The sequence below is a fragment of the Montipora capricornis genome, chromosome 13, assembly GCF_036669925.1.
Source record: "Montipora capricornis isolate CH-2021 chromosome 13, ASM3666992v2, whole genome shotgun sequence".
NCBI lineage: Eukaryota > Metazoa > Cnidaria > Anthozoa > Scleractinia > Acroporidae > Montipora > Montipora capricornis.
Window position 1 is genome coordinate 41,543,226 of NC_090895.1, and position 20,012 is coordinate 41,563,237.

At 38.7% G+C, this 20,012-nt stretch overlaps 1 protein-coding gene across 2 annotated transcripts; it reads left to right on the top strand.

The window, feature by feature from the left end:
- Positions 1-230: 230 nt before the first annotated feature.
- Positions 231-14,631, top strand: LOC138029870 (transcriptional regulator ERG-like). 2 transcript variants are annotated; one of them, XM_068877702.1, is made up of 8 exons: positions 231-368; positions 9,764-10,265; positions 10,416-10,496; positions 11,198-11,441; positions 12,364-12,564; positions 12,843-12,905; positions 13,039-13,152; positions 13,358-14,631. In XM_068877702.1, the coding sequence occupies exons 3-8, from the start codon at positions 10,440-10,442 to the stop codon at positions 14,023-14,025; spliced, it is 1,347 nt and encodes a 448-aa protein (XP_068733803.1). In that variant the 5' UTR covers positions 231-368; positions 9,764-10,265; positions 10,416-10,439; the 3' UTR covers positions 14,026-14,631. The 2 variants fall into 2 exon arrangements, with proteins under 2 accessions (XP_068733803.1, XP_068733804.1); XM_068877703.1 differs by lacking the exon at positions 231-368 and adding an exon at positions 7,997-8,113.
- The last annotated feature ends 5,381 nt before the right edge of the window (positions 14,632-20,012 follow it).

Genomic DNA, 20,012 nt, shown 5'->3' on the forward strand with positions numbered 1-20,012 from the left:
ATAAATACAGCAGACAAATGTGTTTTGATGGAATAGGACATGAACGTTTTGTGGCTAATATCCTCGAGGAATGCTATATGCGATACATTGAATTTCTCAAGTTCGGCTCGTTAAATGGATTACATAACCTTTATTGCAAAACCACGAACCGTTATTAATCCCAAAAGCAAGCATTACGATGCATTTTTCAAGCTAATAAAATGGCGTATGTTAGCTGAGGGATTTATATAGAATCTTAAGTTGGAGATTAAAAATCTACCCCACAAACAAGCTAAGTTGTACTCGCTAGAAACGTTGAAAAGGTTTTCGATCCAATTCAGGAGTATTTGCAGTCAACTCAACGTCTCTGTGGCCTTTGGCACTTGCAGGTACTGAGCTAGGAAAAGTAAACAATATTTAAGAACCGTGGCTTAAATTTTACACCTAGGAATTTTCGGAAGGGTTACTGGTGTAGGTTTTGTTGCGTGAGAGTGATAAAATGAAATTAAAAACGTGTTTCCTGTTTTGGGGATCAAAGAATTATTTCGTCTTAAGCGTGCTAAATGTATGAACAAAGCAGACTGTTTGTCCAAAAATATATCATTTAGAGGGCTTTGTAAACTTAGCGGAGACGCCGATGTAGAATGAAAAAGCGAGAACTTGCAAGGAAGCTAAAGACTTGAACGTAGCGAACTGGAAATTTTTCTGAATTTTCAAATGATGAGAACTTGGGACAATTAAAATGACTTAATACACCCACGTTGTTCTGGAAAGGAAATGGTCTCTGTAGTCCTGGTGAAGCGGTTTTTCAATTATTTTGAAATCGAAAACACTGATTTTTTGGCCATGACGAAAATTGAATTTCAAAAATCACGTTCGCCATTGAGAGATTTCACTGCAGTGTTACGCCCAATTGACCTTTAGTTTAAACAAAAGAATATCGTCGGCGGTATGATTATTCACTTTGAGGTCCCAATATTTCGTTGCAATATCGCCCCGTTACTATGAGCGGCTCTTTACTTTATTGGTCGTTTTCAATGTCTTCTAACCACATCATCGTTTCAGCTTAATTAGATATTATTAAGCGAGCCTGCTACGTGCACTCTATCTGTTGCTTTAATTAATGACTTCTTTTTATGTCTTTGAAAAGGCCTGTGTGTTTTCATCGGCCCTCATTGAATATGTTTCAGCTCGTCCCAGTGGAGTATAGTGAGAGTTTCTTTTGTTTGCGAGTGGTATCAATCTTGTGGTTTAGTTTTCTTACGTGACAATTTGCTCCTGCTCATATTGCGAAATTTAAGGAATCCTTTCCTTGTCTGAAGCAATCGGGCTTTTGGGTAAAATATTGCTCTTGAATATGGAGTGTTTTCAAGTCGATTCTGGAAATTCTTTGTTAGTGGAGACAATTACGAACTCGAAACGTGAATAGAATTTTTAGTTGGTCACCTTCCGCTGATGTTCACTATTTGCCAAATAAATACTAAGATTCGCTTACCCTGTTAATATTTGGGTATTGTTGGGCTAAGTAAAATAGTATCTGTTCGGGTGACTCAGCCAGAAATGACCGAAATAGAGAACTTATATAGGTACTCGAAAACTCAAACAGTCAAGTTACCAGCTTGACTCTTTTATGCGAAATATGAACACATTTAGCTATTGAAAACCAAATTACAAGTGGTTAAACTCGTCTTGATACGATAGCTCCAGGTAATATTTAGATGAAGGCGAACCGCGACGATTTAGAAGATGCATTCGGTATTTATTCGTTGTGTTTGCCTCGTTTTTAATACTGACAGTAGTAAATATTGCCCAATTTTTTCAAGTTTTGATTCAGGTACCTATTTTGTGTTATGGATGATTAAAGGATAACAGGGAAAATGATCACAAAAAAACTGTTGTTTCGTTTTTCGGCCCTCAAGGTAATGACAATAGTTATCCGGAAATTTGGTCCTCGTGGAACGCGACAAGCGAAGGGCGCGAAAATGAAAGGTGAGCCTTGGTAACCCGCTTTTTTCAAAATTCCCGCCACTTGAGGCAAAAAACATTAGTTAAATGGTTCGGTTCCCTAGTTACGACCTTTTCCTTAGTTAGAATATTTTGTCTTGTCTGTTTTTCTGCTTGGTTTTGTCATGTCTCACGCGTTCGGCAAAAGTGTGGTTAGAAATCACCGCAGGCCATTTTGAATAAAACTCGTTAAAATGATTAATTGGAGGCAAAGAAATAATCTGAGTCGTGATTAATGAGCCAGTTGGAGTTTGTTCCATAGTAATTTTGATCAACTGTTTTTTATGTCATTATTACATACAGTGGAAAGTTCGTCACTTCTTCATATGCTTAATACATTCCTAAACCACTCAACCTCTGTGAACAAAATTACATCTTCCATGAAAATCATGTAGCTTTTTGGTGCACAAATGAATGAACATCCCCTAAGGCATGAATCTTTCGATTAGTTTATTGGTAATGGGTTCCCGTACTTCCAGTTCAAGTTGATCAAACGTGGTTAACATTTCAGTTCATGAATTTATCTTTTAGGATTTGTTCTGTTATCTTGTTTTCCTGCGAACTCAACCCGTCCTCTTGTTTAATACTGGACACTCGGGTTGTAAAGATTAAATTCACTGACTCGTATCTTGTTTGGCAGCCATTATAGTCAAAGATGCTTCCATCATTAAATTTGATTTTGAGGGTCGCAGTCGTTGTGGGGAAAAGCAGTCAATGTAGCCGGCCGGGTTAATTTTCTTTCAACACGTAACCAAGTTCAATATTTCATGCCTATGATATCAACTCGACGCCCACACGGAATTTTGAGGACTATTAACAAAGGAAGACATCGTTTCGCCCGCCTATTCGGTCTGATAGTCATTTCATCTTGAACGAAAGCAAGTAATACTGGTGTTAAAACGCTTTTGACCTTCGAAGGAAAATAAATTGTCTCGGTGGATATGTATCTTTTCTTTGTTGGAAGCGTTAGTTTAGTGTTTAGTATTAGCTAAGTTGGAAAAGACCTTCTTGACTAAAGTGTGACCTTTCCTTTGAAATCCAATCATTGTAATGTAAAAATGCTTTACGAGGCGCAATTTAATCTCAGTTCATGATGGCGTGGCCGGTAAAGTGAAAATATGAACGATTCGAAGATCTTTGGCTGCGATGCTTGTTTTTTCAAGGCAGACCTTGAGATCGTGGTCTGGGGAATGGTTTCATTCAAGAAATAACATTTACACAATTGCACGAAGGAAAAATTATTATGTCCCTCCGAAACCGTCACATGACCTTTAATTTGACAGTTTCCACGCCATGAGAGCTCTATTGTGGAGGCCATTTTTTAAGAAAATGTGTAGAAACCTCAAATCGAGGCCTCATTTTGTTCAAGTTGCATCAGCAGTTCGAAACTGCCGTGCGATCTTGTCTCCTTTACCTGTTTATTTATGATAGTTTGAGTATTTTGTTACTGTTTTGTGTCACGCCTTGTTTTTTAACATCCATCGTTCCGCACGAATTCCACAAGACCTTCACCGTTGCTGATTGATGTTTGTCTAATAGTGCTAACATTGAAAAACACTCTGGAGGTTATTTTAGGAAATCTTTATGATCCCGAAGACCATTCGGATCAGCACTCTATCCAATAGTATTTGTCTCCAGTGCGGTTTGTTTTGGGTGCGGTCTCGATGGAATGTTATAAAGAATAGCCTAGGGTGAAGAGGTCATTGTTTTTGGAATGACAACGTTCTTTGCTTCATTTGCTTTGAACGACAGCCAAATTCGACCCAATAGCACCTTGTATACACTTAGCTCGTTTTGATTTATGCCGTGCTAGTTTGTCGGCGATTGTGTGAGCATCTAAAAACCCCAATTAAGAATGATATTTCCCAATATCACCTGTTTGTAAAAATAACTCCCAACAGCTGTACTGGATATTTAAACCGGCACACTCAAGTTGACCAGTTTTGTTCCGACCTGTCCCCCCCCCCCCCGCATCTAAACACCTGAGTTTGGGCTCTCTTTTAGAGCCCAAAGGATAAAGTGATAATTTTGTTAGTTAGCAAAAGTGAACATTGTGTTATTTCGTTGTTATTGTGTCGTGGAAACCTTTAAACGCTCGTTTGCGAGTAGAAAGCGATAAAGATAAATATCTGTAGTGGGAAGTTGTTTATCTGGTTCCGTGGGTATAAATTTCTCCGTCAAAAGTACCATTTCTCGAGTAGCACCGTGGTTCTATTCCGCAGTTTTGTTGTAAATTTTCACCCAAACTTAGTGCATTTTTTCCCCCTCCTATTTCATTTCTGGGTGCATTGGTTAAAAACAAATACGATGTTCAGTTTCTCTTTCGGTTTCATTTAATGCATTTAAAAAAAAAAAGAACTTGTTTACAAGACATGCATCGATGGAATTTTAAGCACTTCCGGTCATGGCTCCACAATGTCGCTTGCTAGATTTCAAATTCAATACAGTTGACTTTGATCGGCATTTTGTGTCTTTTATTGAATGTTTTGGCATGAAATGATCCAAACTCAATTGAATCTGTTGGAAGCCGGAGTTGCGATAACGTTGAGATAACGACACGGCAAGCTTTTAATATTCCAAGATTCATCGGCTTATTGAAGACGCAAACGGTTTTGGCTCATAACGACAAATAGAAAATTGCTACTAGAAACAAATTAACAAAGAAATATACTCTAAATTGGGAGCTTTTAATTATTTAAGCCAAAATACTAGTTGTATGGCTTAAACATTCGTACAGTGTGGTTCTTCCACGCATGCTCCCTTTGCGTTACGATATTTGACCCCAAAGTATTCCATTTGAGCATAGTTTATTTGAGATATGAAAGTGCATTTCTTTTTCAGATGTGTATTATTTTCGGCAGGGTCCAATATTGCTTAGATCTAATCGCTGTGGAATATACATTAATGATGAATCCATATAGATTTCCTCTTGTGAGAGAAACAACGATCTCGAGATTTCTCATTGTTATCTCCTTTCATCTCATTTCATCTCACCCTTCAGAGAAGCATAAGCTTTACGGCCATCTTCCCAATTCCCGGTTTCCCCGTTCCTTGGTCTCCATTCCTTGGTCTCCATTCCTCGTTTTCCTGTTTCCTGTGCACACTTCGAAATCACAGAACTCTTTCCGCATTACGATATTGACGAGATTTCTTATTCCTTACAACCCAATTGATGTCATATAATGTAAGCACTAGAAGTACAGAGCTAATTTTGTTTATCATCGTAACATAGTAGAATCAATCAGTACCGTCACATTACCTGAAAAAAACTTCTTGGAAACCACTAAACCTTCACAAAGGTCAAAGGATGGGATAAAACGAATTCCGCAATGTCTTGGAATACAAAATGGAAGTTAATTTCTTGGAAGCGAAAAATAGTCACATCATTCAAATTCTGGGCGTGATTTCATTCTGAACACTAAAAATATAAGGATATTTTAAATTTGTTTTTATTCCGTTTAAAACACTGCGGCAGGAAGATGTAACATTGTTTGCTTTTTGCGTATATTGTATTGTTGTATCTTTATTTTCAAACAGGGCGTTGTTTTGTCGTGTTTGGTGGCTCTGTTTTGGACACTTCTCTATTTAGAACTCTGTTAGAACATAATTGCTTGCAAAATATTTGTATTCTACTTTTTCTTCGCTTCTTCAGACAGCTAATTTATCAGTGCACATTTTTTACGGCTTAGCAACTCACAATTGTATAAGATCCAAATTACTGTTCATTGTAAAGAGAATGTGTTCCGTTGAAGCGTGGTTGAAGAAATACCGTATGAGATTTTGCATGAACCTTTAGATGTGCACAACGAAGTTCTCAATTTTAAATGCAAGAAAAATGTTATTGGTAACATATTCGTAAAAACAATTGATCCAAACTGATTGAAAGATATATTGCACAATCAAAGTTGCCGTCAATTTTTAAAGAAAACATGTAATTTGCTGAGCGAATTATCTGAATATGTTACAAAGAACCCATTGCACTCGGGCGGAAGTTTCCGCGAAAGGAGTTTGTTTCTCTCCCTCTTGTGTCTTTGAGGAACGTATTACTACTCTCATTTTGTTTTGTTTATTCAACCTTCTGGAGTTTTTATTGTATCATACTCGCAGTTTTAAGTTGAAATTGGACATAACAAGTCATTGTAATTACAAGTGTTTTACACAAGTGAAAAGAAATGGTTTAATTTAATAGTGGAGTTCTCTCATTTCAAAGATTATTGAGTGAAAGTGCAAAGTTATGTGAAAGAACTAAAGAACAGTTACACGGCTATGCTAGTTTTTGGCACTAAATTTTTCAATTTTTTTTAACGTTCACTGACACAGAGGTCATAACACCCACACAGTTTGAACAGATTTTTTTTCGTGAAAAAGGTTGGAAATTCCTTCGGTATCAAATTCTTCTAGACTGGGAAAAAACTTTTCAACTTTAATTTCCACGAACTTTGTCCAAAATCAAATAATTTCCCGAGCCTTTAGGCGAGGTAAATTATTTGATTTTGTTTATTTACATCGTCTTCTCCCCGCCCAAATTCGTTGAAACGTTGAAGTACAAAATTGTGTTTTTGTCGGGAAGTTCTCAGTGTTTCTGGAAGTTAATTATATAATTACTAATTGTATTCAACCGTTATCAGAAACAGGATAATGTTCTTGGAATGAAAAAACGCTAAATATTCTTTAATTTTACCTTCTCTCTATGTATGCCCCATTTTCTAAAAGGAGCCGTAGTTAGCTTATTAGGCTTTTATTTCGTCATGTTGGTAAAAACACATTTACGTTTCTGTCACGTGTCACCAAAGCAAGTTTGTTTTTACAAGACAGATTCGATAGAGTTTCTTACGAAAAATTAAAAGAAAATCTTAGACGAATTTATTTTTCTCTTTCCGATTTGGATTGACTGTGAACCTGCTAGAGTTTTTTTTTTTAAGTTATGGCCTGCACGTGCCCAATTATGACCGGCAGGTCTGATATAACTAATATGAAATGGACTGCAAGTTATAAATGACATGCAGCGTCCCACATCAGTTTTAGCGATAACCTGCTCTTTTCAAGAGTTGAACTTTTAAATCTGAACATGACATCGCGCCTACGTTTTTTCGTAGGCAGCATCGCACGTTAGTGTCACTGATGAAGAAATGCGTGTTGGAGCGGGGACATTTTTTTTCCATCATCAGCTTGTATTCATTGATCTGTTTTACGTGGGACTGCTATTTTCAATGATTGTAAAATTCTTTGGTGGAAACATAAAGACCAATTTTCGATTTCTCTTCACAGCGAAGTGAGGAAAGTCTTTCACACTTTTTCTCACATGTCACGGAGTTCTTATCCAAGAGAACTGATACATTTAGTCTCTCAATCCTGCTTTACACTTTAGACTCGGAAGACCCGATTAATTGTGGCGCGAGACAGATTATTTTTTTGACACATCATACTTTCAATTTGAAGTTCCTTCCTGGGTATAATTTTGCCGCAAGGAAAAACGATAAGGCCATCTAAGGATTTTGATTACTCAATTCCTCAATAGCAGGCCGAGCAATCGATAGATCAGTTCAGAGGCAATTTCTGTTGAGTTTTCTTGCCTTTCAGATCCCTTTTAGGATGTCTTTGCAAATCACCATGAGTGGCCCTCTTGAAAGCTTGCAACATGTAGCACATTTGTGTCTGTCGATAGTTTAGAACAGTTCTCGTTTTCTCATGTTTACTTTTTCTATATTTTGAAAGTTTCATTCGGGTTTTAATGCGGTTTATAATCTTCAAGTCAGTTTGAATCGCTCAGCTGTGCCATGAATGCTTATTTGTGAGTCATTCATGTCGAAACAGCTTCGAGAGAAGCAAAATGGCTAAATTGCTTCCCGCTAAAGTGCGTCTCAGCTTCTTGCTGTCACCAAACACGGCTCGAGCCAAGTTTGGTTGTACAGTAATTGCCTTGTCATGCTCACGGGCTCCATATCTTTTCTCGGGAAACGGAGAAAAGAGTTAACACTCACTCGATTTTCTTCCGGAAAACGTAGGAAGAGGCCAAGAGTAATACGTGTGAAATCAGAACGTCTGACTTATAACCCTTCAAAAATCTTGGAAAAAAACAAAACAAGTGTTAAATTGCTCTGTTCGTGACACGCTTTCACAGCTGTAGCTGGTAAGTCTTATTTCGAATTATGACATGTCTCTGAGTCTGTGGAAAGATCCCGATTTTTGAAGCATCACCTTTGGTCACTACGTGATGTAAAACAAAACGGTGACGAGCGGCGTTAGGTTGGCTAATACCACGTAACGAACGTACTTTTTGTGCGTGTTACATATGCACCCGAGCGTATGCTAATCCCTTCTAGAGTGTTCGCTGCTGCTGTGATCAAACATGAAGTAAAAAACTAAACGACTTGACAAATTTGTGACGTACTGGGAGATCTCATTTCGCTCGATCACAGTGTTTCAAGAGAGATAAATTCCTAGACGGGAAAAAAGGAAGAGATGGGTTTTCTTAAACTATTGAAAACTGTTGAATCAACAGGCCGGAAACACGGTTTATAGTTCTGTCATAAGCGAATAAACACCATTGATACCTTTAGTTGACTTAAGGCAAAACAACACTTGTGTGAACTAAAATTTGCTCTTTGGGTTTTTTCGCCTCAACGTGAGTCCTTTTTGTATATGATATCTTCACCGCGGGAATTTGAAATCACACGGCCCCCAAGTGTTGGGATTTCACTTCGTCGTAACCAGCGCGCTGGTCAAAATCGCTTTAGTTAAGCGTGAACTTATTGATTTGGTGGAATTTTGACTATTCTTGAATTTTTGAATGATTTGGAATCAACTGTGACAATATTCAAACTAAAGCTATGGTGCAATACGCTCCAACTGCACTATTTGTTTTCAATATTTTTCGAAGGCTTCAAAGAGTGTTACCTTTGGCAACATCAGGTGGTGATATTCAACACGTAAGGCGACTTATTTTTCAACGATTGTCGCGCGCAAGAAAGTTTATCTGTGACAATGTTTGGTTAGGTTACGCGCCAAAAAATTTCGGCGGCATTAGACACGAGACCATTGAAGCAATTCATTTCATTCACAATAATTTGGCGGTAAATTGTTTAAGCGACACACCCTGTCCCATGGGAGCTTAAACACAATTGCTTGATTAGCAAGTGAAAGACATTTCTGATATGACAAATAATAACCCTTCGTGACGTAGTAAATTAAGTGCTTCGTTGAATCTACATTCTACCACGTACGATCCCTTGTTTCGGGAGTCTGGTATTTTGGTTTATCCCGCACAATGAGAGTTTGAAAATTAAATTTCCGTGTGTTGTTTGATTCGGAACACGATAGTAAACAAGTGACAATAATATATCTGTGTTTTCTCTTGCGTACGCCTGAATGAACTCATTGTCAGTTTACATCATTGACCTTTAGAAGGGATTATTATTATAGCGTTTTGTGTTACGAAGTTGCTGTATGACCAAGTGCAAGATCAGATAGTCAATGACTAATCCCTCACTCCTTTTTCTAAGACTTAATTTACTTGGAAGATTCGTGGGCTTCTCGTAATACGCTTTCCGCAAGATCATTTTGTATTTAAAAGTATTTCTTTTTTTAATTCTTAGAAAAGTGATTCTTGTGGCCATTTTGAAATTGTAAAAAAAAAAAGAATTGTGCTCCATCATCGGTTAGATGATAGCGATGTTTATCTTATCAAACACAGTCAGAGGCCAATCGCAATTTGTGGACGTGATTGGGTAACGATAAATGTTGCTGACAATCTTGATATTGTTCTCTTGATTTCTGTCAGCCTTCAAGAGACGAGGGTTCACGACCTCTCGGTGACGTCACCTAGGTGTGTCTGCGTAGGCGTCAGTGAAACACTCCAGGGAATAATTGGTTTCAAGTGGATGAAGCATGATTGGACAATCGTCTCACAATCTCTTGCCACCTATCGATAAGCTGTCATACAGAGGTCCCTCCTCCACAAATCACAATTTGATCTATAAAGCCGAGGCACATCTTTTACCAAGCAGTCGAATTTAAAAGCCGAGAAGAGTATCGAGCTCTGAGGACACAAGTGTAACAATCTTTATCGGATATCGAGTGTTTTCCTCTTCGTCTCCGTCTCCGGAACACCAACAAAAGTTTAATTTATTTCCCAAAGGATTATATTATCGTCGTTTTCGTTCAAGGCCTGTTTGCTTCGAGGGTTTATTTTATACATTCCTATACTTCGCGTCTTCAATCGATCGAGGAGTTTGTTACCGCTACTACAACAGTTGATTTCACGAAGCCTTTCACATCCCAAAGTGAGTACGCATCATTTGTTAGTGTCTTAACTTGTTAATTTTAAGCAGTTAGATTCTTCATTTCGCTTAATCATTTGAAGGTGTGAATACCTTTATTATTTAACCGTTTTGCGCAATTACTCATTTCTGTTGTGTTATCTTTTCTGTTAGATCACAGACTTTTGATATTCAACCATGTATGGTCTACACGCTGAGCATAATGTGGTACCTGACCCATCGGTCTACCCCCAAGTAAGTCGATTATCTTTGCTCTACCTTATAAGGTTTCTCAGTGAAGCAACTTGGCAATCGATCAAGTCCGACACAAGTGTGACAAATAATTATTGTTTTTTGTCGTCTTCTAGCTTTTTTATAATTCTTGTTTAGTTTAATGGAAGACGCTCAAAGTTTCTTAATGTCGTTTCAAATACAAATGTCAGCTTTTTGGGGGCATTAATGTGATGTGAAGGAATGTCTTTCAGTATGGTTTAAATGTGACGTTTTTCATTCATACCCACGCAGTCTTAATTAACCCGCTGTATCAAAACTTAGACGGTTATGCCTCAGTAAGAGATCAATCTAGAAGTCTTCTCCGAAAAACTGTGATCTGAATTTTTCTGGTATGAAGGGAACGTTTTTGATTAATTTCATGCGCTGAGAGGGAACAAAAAAATTAGAGAACATTGAAAGATATATTGTTTCTTCAGCATTTTGTTGAAACTTATTTGTTGGAAGTAGTTTTCCTATTATACACTCTCTTTCGCGAACCATGGTTGGTAGAACATAAAAACCCGAAATTCTATTCCATCTTATGAGTAAGGATAGCCTTTTTCTCGTGGTTGTTTTGTTTCGTATCTTGTATAAGACTTATTCCAAGAGCGGCCATTTCATGTATTTACGAAACCACTCACACTTTCGGTAAAGATTCATTTTCCTTTCTTTTTTCCTTTTAGGAATTGATCTCGGATGAGCAATCGCTCTTCGATCCTTCTTTTAATGATCCATTCACGAAACCATCGAAACAAGCGCAGAAAGGTGATAGTCAGTTTTACAGTAAAAAGCGGCCGCTGGAGACCGAGCTTGAAGAGCCATTAGCCAAGAGACCATATGTCCCAAGTAATGACTTCGTCGAAAGGAGTTCGCCCTCGCCAGTTCCTCAAAATCTTTCGCACGAGAAACGTGTTATCGTCCCAGCCGGTAAGTCATTTTATATTTGATATTGTCAACATTTCATTTGACGGCTTCCCTCATCAATAGTCACACCCTGATATCAAATTTGACTGTGATTTTTAAACGCGCTCCGACCCGTACACCATCGCCTGATTAAAATCTCAGAGGGACAATTTGGGGGCGGTCTTCACAACCGCACCCGGCTTAAGATTTCACCTCGGGACTAGAAAATGACGGAGGTTACCCGCTAACCGTGGATTATTGCGACTTGTTTGTTATTAAATCCAAGCACGAAACGAGTTCAAGTTTTGGCTTTGCTCGGAGTGTATTTGAACTGTTCAGAGATATTGTCAAGGTCACGGGGCACCGGAAAAATAGAATATAGATTGCCTAATTTTGAGAAAGAACGGAAACTGCCCGCTGTGTCATTAAGACTGTTATACTTTATTAGAGCGCAAATTCTTATTTTGCGGAATTTTCTTTTGGTTTGCTTTTCTTCTGAGTTCACCTTTTGGGTTAATTTTTAATCTTTTCTTTTTACTGAAAGTTTAGAAACAGTCTTAGGGCCCCATTCTTGGCAGTACATATTTAACAGACCATTAATGGTTTATTCGGTTCTGAATAGTCTTAAGATTTACGGGATAAAAACTCGTATAAACATCCTTACTCTGACGGATATTAAAATGGGAATGTCACGAAGAACGCTCTCTCTAAATACCTCTTAAGTCAATCGATAAAATTTTTATCGCTTTCTATTACAGCTGTAAATTTCTTTTTTCGGGAGTTATTGGATTCGGGAAAAATCATTTCACATTGTAAATCTAGTTGTCTTTTTTCCCTCCAATTTTGTTTTTCCCTTGTCCAAGCGAAAGAAAATTCTGCCTTTGTGAAGGAACTCAGGTTGTAAACTAACTGATAGACTAAAAGATTTCTCTGCTTTAAAATTTAGATCCTTTGTGTTGGACGAAAGAGCATGTACGCCAATGGATTCAATGGGCCATCAAGGAATTCAGCCTCAAAGATATTGAACCTGAAAGATTCGACATGGACGGCAAACAATTGTGTAAACTGACCCGGGAAGGATTTATGAAACTCGCGCCAGCGTATAATGGGGATATTTTGATGGCACATCTGTGTGTATTAAGGAAAAGTAAGTCTTTCGGAACTGTTTTGACTAATTCGCGGAGCGCTGTCCAATTAGAATCTCGATTTATAAAAACCCACTCAGAAGTCATAAATACTTATTCATTTAGATTTTAAACACGTTGCGTGCTTTCGTCCTTGCTCTAAGCCAATTTTTTGCTCTTGACATTTCACCCTGGAGCTAATTAACTTTTGAACAAATCCTTTGGCACTTTCTTCACAACTTTCTTTAATATTCGTGGCCAAAGTGTACTTATGCCTTGTTTCTGTATTCCCTTATTACAGCTCCTCTGCCAAATCTGACATCAGATGACATCGATAGCGCCCTTGCTCCTTCTGCCTCACAAGGTAATACTCCAAAAATAATTGTCTTTCCAGATATTTTCTATTTTTCAAGATCCCTACAACGACGCTGCTAAAAGAAATATTATACTTATGATAAGAACAAAGGATTTATGCTTTTTTCCTATCGTTTTTTCAGCTTCGTATCATTCTCCTTCGCCACCACTGTTTGATTCAAGGCAGCACCCGGTTATAACTAGCAACCCTTCTGTTGTGAGAAGCAATGAACTTGCGACAAGATATAGTACAAATGGTGAGTAGAGTAACATTCTTATTTTTTTTAATTTCCCTTTTTTTAAATATGAGTAGCGAAAAGCTTTTTTCAGATCTTGTCTGTAATGCCCACCTTGCTAAATGCTTTCGATTCCATCAAAAGTCAGTTAAACCATTTTGCAAAGAGAACACCGCGTTGTTTTTGACCTACTCAATTAAAGAGCTGTTGTTTCAATTTTTTTTAGAATCCATGGAAAAAGGAAGTTCATGGGCGTCACCCGTTTCAACTTCCAGATTGTCGCACATGAAAGACGGCGTTGTTCCCAACAGAGCCATGTCAGTGCCCGAGGCCCAGTCTCTTCAAAGTTCATATGCGACTTCAAGCGTCGGTAGCCGCACCGAGCCAGCAGGCACAGGCAGCGGACAGATCCAGCTGTGGCAGTTCCTTCTTGAGCTCTTGTCCGACCCCAAAAACTCGACTTGCATCGCTTGGGAGGGTGCTAACGGCGAATTCAAACTCGTGGATCCCGACGAAGTCGCACGGAAATGGGGCGAACGCAAAAACAAACCCAACATGAACTACGACAAGCTGAGCCGAGCGCTGCGCTACTACTACGACAAGAACATCATGACCAAAATTCACGGCAAGAGATACGCATACAAGTTTGACTTCCAAGGACTGGCCCAGCTGAATCAGCCAATCACATCAGACGCTCAAGCGCATGCCCAAGCCGCTTACAAGTTCCCCGGATCTGACTTCTATGCTGGTTTTCCCGCCTCATCGCTGTTTCCGCACCCGGCGGCCAATAGCTGTTACCCAATGTCCTACTGGGCACGGGCTCCACCAGCTTATCCACAGTCAAGACCCATGTATGGCCCCCCCTTAGGAGCCGGAATGACCTATTACGCCTAGATATCTTAAGCTAGAAAACCCAATTTAGTTAAATGACTGTTACCAAATTCGCAGAATTGCAAGCGTTCCTCACAGGAATTTTTTTTTCAAAAACCAAAGCGCTTATTTATTTATGAAACCAACGCAGAAGCGATGAATTCTGAGATTTTCTTTAAAAAAAATGCTTTTTACAACAACATAAAATTGTTCCCGTTGTCTCGGTTTGAAGTTGAAGTCCATAACGTTTTGTTTAACATCAAGACTGCTTTTTCCATGAACCCTTGAAAAAAAAAGGACATGCGTTATCTTGTACAGTTGTAAATACTGAACTTCGCAGTCTTGTGTTCCAGTTAGTTTTAAAGACTTTCGTTGAGGTTCGAATGACACAACAACGACTGTATATTTTTTTAAAGATCATGCGATTTGCATAAAATATTTATGTCACAGAAACGTTTTATAAATAGTATTGTATATTTGCTTATGCGGAGATCTCTATAAATTGTGAAAGAAAAATAGATAATTTATAATATTTTTAAACAATTTTCTAGACGGCCACGAGTGTCGCATAATTGGTGAGAGGAAGAACCACATCATGGGATGTAAATAAAACCATGTTCAACTTAAAAATATGCTGTCAGGCCTTTGGCTCTTGGTAGTTCATTGGGAGGGAATAACGAAAAAGAGGTTATATAGGTTTGTGGGAAACCAAGGTTAAAACGGTACAGCGATATTTCGGTTATTGATAGGTTAAAGAGGTGTTAAATGCGACTTGACATCTTTTGGGACTCGTATCCTTCAAGTTCATGATCTAGATTCTTTTAAGGCAAGCGCCATAATTTTCAAACAAATAGTTTCCGAGAGATAACATACCTCGAAAATAAGAAAGAGTTGTGAAATGTTCCATTTTCACACTTAAGATACCAACAGTTTAGCGGCAAGTTGTCATAACCCCAGTTTTCTTGCCTGGCGCCTTTGGCTCATCGGTAGAGTATCCGAGCTTGTAATCGGAAGACGACTCCTGTTACATATCACTCGGGTTTTCCGAGTCTCCATCGAAGGCTCGACTACTGCAACAGAGCACTCGTTTTTTTTCCGAGTATGCCCCGAGTCTCTTCGTTTAATATACTCATCTTCTTCTTTGATATCCTCCTCTAGAACTCAACTAACAGTTGTGATATCTCTTTCGCACCGGCAATTTAAGAAAACCCTCGATAGAGATTTTCTTGAATCCCCCGGCAAACTGTTGTTTTCACTTCTGTTAAAATTGTTTCATTATTTAATTGTACTTAATTGTGGTAATTCACCTCATTTTCTGGGAGTGTGCTTTGCGAATACGTTCAGTAAAACAAAAGGAACTCGATTAAGTATCTAGTCGTACTAGCGCTAATTGGGGACACTGTGAACTGAAGTAACAAATAACGCAAATCAAGTCAAATGTTGGTTTTTGAGGTCTTTGGAAAACCGGAATATCCGGGGAAAAAAAACCTCTCGAAGCATAGTAGAGAACCAACAAACTCAACCCACATTTTACGCTGAGCCTAGGAATCGAACCAGGGCCATATTGGTGGACGAATACTCTCATCACTGCGCCATCCCCGCATCCGTTTGTGGTGTGTTTTGCGTGTCTGTGTCCGCGGAACTTTTAGCTTTCTAGCTATTTCAGGGAGCTAATTCCTGTAAAATAACGAGCTTTATTTTGAAAGAAGGGGTAGTTTCTAAAGAAACTGTGGTGCTGCGTCGGTGGGTTTTTTTTTTGTCAAAATTTTTAGTTAGAAGCGCGCTCAAAACTAACGAGCAACCCGCCACTTTCAAATGCGCGCGCTCACGATGCAAAATTTGTCTTTTCATTGTTAACACTAGCAAGATATCGGGACCTAAGCGATCTGTTAAGATCACCGATCGTTTCACATGTACCTCCGCAAATGTCATTTATTGCATAACCTGCACGTTATGCAATAAATTATACATTGGTGAGACAGGTAGACGACTCGGTGACCGATTCCGCGAACACCTTCGCGCTGTTGAGAAGAATGACAAGGATGCATCCAAGCCAGTCGCTCGCCATTTTAATCTGCCTAACCACTCCAAAAAACACATGGCTATCTGCGGCCTTTCCCTACATCTAGGTACGCCGGAAAGCCGCAAGAATCTGGAACAAAAATTCATCTTTCTAATCGGCACCCTTAATCCTCACGGTATTAACGAACGCTTTTCATTTAACTAATATATTCCTATATTTTTCACGTTGCCATGTTACCACCAATAGCGTAGCTCCTACTCTACTATAAAAACAACACGTAACCCATAATCCCTCTAATCGCTCTGACGAAGGGCTAACTCTCGAAAAGTCAGCTTTTAGAATCTCTGTACGGTGTCCAATTTTACATTATCAACACTGTTGATAAAACCAAATTTTTATTTTGAAAGGTTCTCCAGTACATTCACATGATGTTGGCGGGAGCTCATGCTGAAGTCCCATCGTGCCTCTCGGGCTTAGAAGGTCGTCATGTACCAATCATTAAATAAAGTGCATTTTTTTCCCTTATGTTATCGTTGCAAAAGGGTACATCAAATTCTTGGTTATCAGTAATTAAGCTTCCATGACGAAATTCTGGCTCGAGAATTTAACGCTCGTATTGTTATTTTATTTGTCGTCAATTCATGCGTCATTCATGTCACAAAAGACGACAAGTAGCCGTCTCGTCGTTAAAAAGGGCCATTTCTCATCTCCTTGTTTGTTTGTACATTTGTCTGTAACAAGTTCAAAATAGAACTTTGCTCTATCATAAGTCTTTCTTTATTATTCCACCTCATTCAGTCACGCGCATGCTACAATGTGGGCGAAGCATCCTAAAAATAAATTGGTTCGAGCAGTTTCGGAGTAAAAATAGAGAATGAAAGTTTCTCTGTTGCATGGTCACGTTGGGTCACGGTCACCGTCACGCATGGTCACGTCGTCGTTATGCAGAGTACCGTAAAAATATGCCATAAAATTCGTGCTGCACGTGCAGCACGATAATTTCGTCATTTTTCACCAACAATATTATCGTTGTCGTAGCTGCGTCTTTGCTTGAACTCCCTAATAATAAAAATATGGCACGGCTCCCACAACGCTCGTGTTGCAGCTCTCGTAACCTGCTATATTGTTTCGTATTGTAAGCGGCCTGTGTTGTTTTAAGTCCAAGTCATTGTTTCAATTCTTTAAGTTTTTTGTTCTTGGCTTGGGAAGCGAGCCAATCACATGCATTATACGTTACGAGAGCTGATACATCACCCTCCCACAAAAGCGGGCAATGGTCACCCGCAGGTTTATCAGGGACAAAAAAGGTGCCCTAGAAACTTAGGTTGCTGACCAGCGGTTTTCGTTAAAACAATGGTTTGCTGGGGGTGCTCAGTCTCGCGGGCTCAGAAAACCTGGTTGTGGTCATTGTTAGTTAAGGTTTTTCGTTTTCACGTGACGTCACGGCGGCCATGTTGGTGTTCCCAACTAATCCTCCGGGAATTGAGCGGCATTATCATGCAAACGTTTAAGGTTTTTCTAGAAACTTGAACTGGCCAAAGGTGACTGAGAACAATGAGGTAAACGGTAAATAACCTAGCGCGGAACGAGAGAGGTGGTAAAAATCATAGGTACAGGTGAAATAAAATACGAATGAAGCATGGTGATCGTGGCGAATGTGGAACCCAAACTTAATTTCATTATCCCTAAAACTACTTCTCTTATATTTTATTCCTAAGGTCATCTTGTCAGATATCCCTCATCCATTAAAAGTATTTGCATGGTTATCTGTTATCCACTGCAAAAATCTCCCTCTGAAAAAAGGAGATCAGTGATCACTTTTTCTATAGCACTGACCTGCAAACCCTGCAATAACTTGTTATCAAAACTGTGGACAATTTCCTTGAGTGAAAATTCAGCTCACGTTCTCTGTATCACTCGGGGGTTTGATGACAAGTACACTATGAGGACACATATTGTTATTTACTACATTCTTCCAATAAATTATATACAGGTTAAGTGATTCTCCCAAGCGAACGGGGTGCCAGAGCAAACAGGACCTTTAAAATGACTTCACTTTGAAGAGGGAGTTGAGCGGAGTTTCAAAAGGGAAAAGCCCTGAAGAAATTTAAGAAACTGTTACCGCTCTGAGCGGACGTGGGTAGTTTCTTTGTTTTTAAACTTTTAGAAGTTCCAAATACATCTGTCGTTGCTATGTGAAAAGTCAGCACGAAGTTGGAGTGAAATGAGGTGGTGTGGCCGCTAGGGAATGGGACCGAGCGCTACCGCTCTCTTCCGCAGAGATAGGGAATGACTGAGAACGAGACAACCAAACGCCGTGATATATGATGAAAAACGAGTTTTTTTAGATATGATTTGATACATTCAAGAGAGGACAGAGTGAAAGTCGTGTGTAAAGTAGACATTTTTTGGAATATACACTTTGCATGAATATGAGTCAAACTTAAAAGGGGCTATGTCACGCAAAATTTTGTAATTTCATGAAACCCAAAATGCCCAAAAAGTAGACTGAAGCATTACAATAACCACTTTAAACTGTTAAACAACATACGAAATCCAGCAAAAGGAAAGAAAAGCATGGATGGAGACAAACGCACGAGATTGAAACGAATTGCATTTCGGTAATCCTGGCAAATTGGCTGGAGAAAGGTCGTGCTCAAATTTAAAATCATGTTGTTTGTGATGTAACGATAATTTTATCAGTAAAGGAATTCCACATTACCATTTTCGACTCTTAAACTCGTGATTAACTAAAGATTTTCCCGAAACACTCTAAAATAACGTAGCATAGCCCCTTTAAATTTGACGAACCTAACTTTTGAAAAGTCTTTTGGCAATTTGACTCTATTATTATGCAAAACTTGAGCTACATTTTTCTTATGACGTGAGTGCAATCAAAGAATAATTTCATGGAATAAGAGGTTGGTTTTTTTTAGTTTTTTAAAATCGTTTTTATGTAATTATTTAACTTAATTAAAATACAGGGCCTTTTTAGTTACGAAGAAGTTCCCGATCTTGTGACTAACAGCCTAGTTGCAACTTACGATATTGCAAAGAACACAAAATGTGAAAACATTTTGAAACAGCTTAATTCTCTAAATCTGATTAGTCTCTTTTAAAGATATTGACCAGCTCAGATCTTAGATGTTCTCGCCTTAAAGTGAGACAGTGCTTTTCATTATTTACTTTTGTATGGTAAGTCAATTGATATCCATGTATAATAACCAAAACTAATTCTAACCTAATTTTTCTCTCGACTTAATTTAGGCTTCATAAAAAGTTTTTTCAATTCATCTGAGTGCGTATTCAACCTAGTTAAAATGAGAATGACCAATTTAACCTAGACAAAAACGGATTCAACCTGAGAGCGGATTTTACCGACATTTTATTTTTACATGAGCTCGGATTCCTCTGTTCTTTTCTGGGGAATATATTACATAACCCCCAAATCAACTGTCTGAAAAGCTGGGTGCGCCTTTGATTGTTTGAAGGGAAGAGCGGGGCTAATGAACAGCTAATTTAAATGCGAGGGGATTATGTATTAATATGCAAGGGGGATAAGTCACTTATATGCGCTGCACCCTCGGGCAACGCACGAGGGGAATAAATCACATAACCCATCGCTTCAGGCCGATAACTGTTACATATACCTCCCAATACGCCATACAATAAAACCTTTTTAAAATATTAATGGTCCCTCTGGGAAAAAATTTGTGAAATATTGTGAAATTATATAACTATAATCCCTAACAATGAGACCAGGTGATGATGATGAAGTGACAAGTCCTATAGCGCTGGCCACTAATTGGGGGTGTAAATCGAAACAAACTCAAATTAACGCAAATCAAATCAGATATTGACTTTTGAGGAGAGGGGAAAACCGGAGTACCCGGAGAAAAACCTCTCAGAGCCGAGTAGAAAACCAACAAACTCAATCCGCATGTGACTCCTGTCTGGGAATTGGATTCGGGCCACATTGTTGGGAGGC

Excerpts from the sequence above, each read along its gene's own strand:
- LOC138029870 (XM_068877702.1), top strand. The coding sequence starts at position 10,440 with ATGTATGGTCTACACGCTGAGCATAATGTGGTACCTGACCCATCGGTC. Across the intron at positions 12,565-12,842 it reads TCTGTGTGTATTAAGGAAAA|CTCCTCTGCCAAATCTGACA; the intron begins GTAAGTCTTTCG and ends CCCTTATTACAG. Across the intron at positions 13,153-13,357 it reads GACAAGATATAGTACAAATG|AATCCATGGAAAAAGGAAGT; the intron begins GTGAGTAGAGTA and ends AATTTTTTTTAG.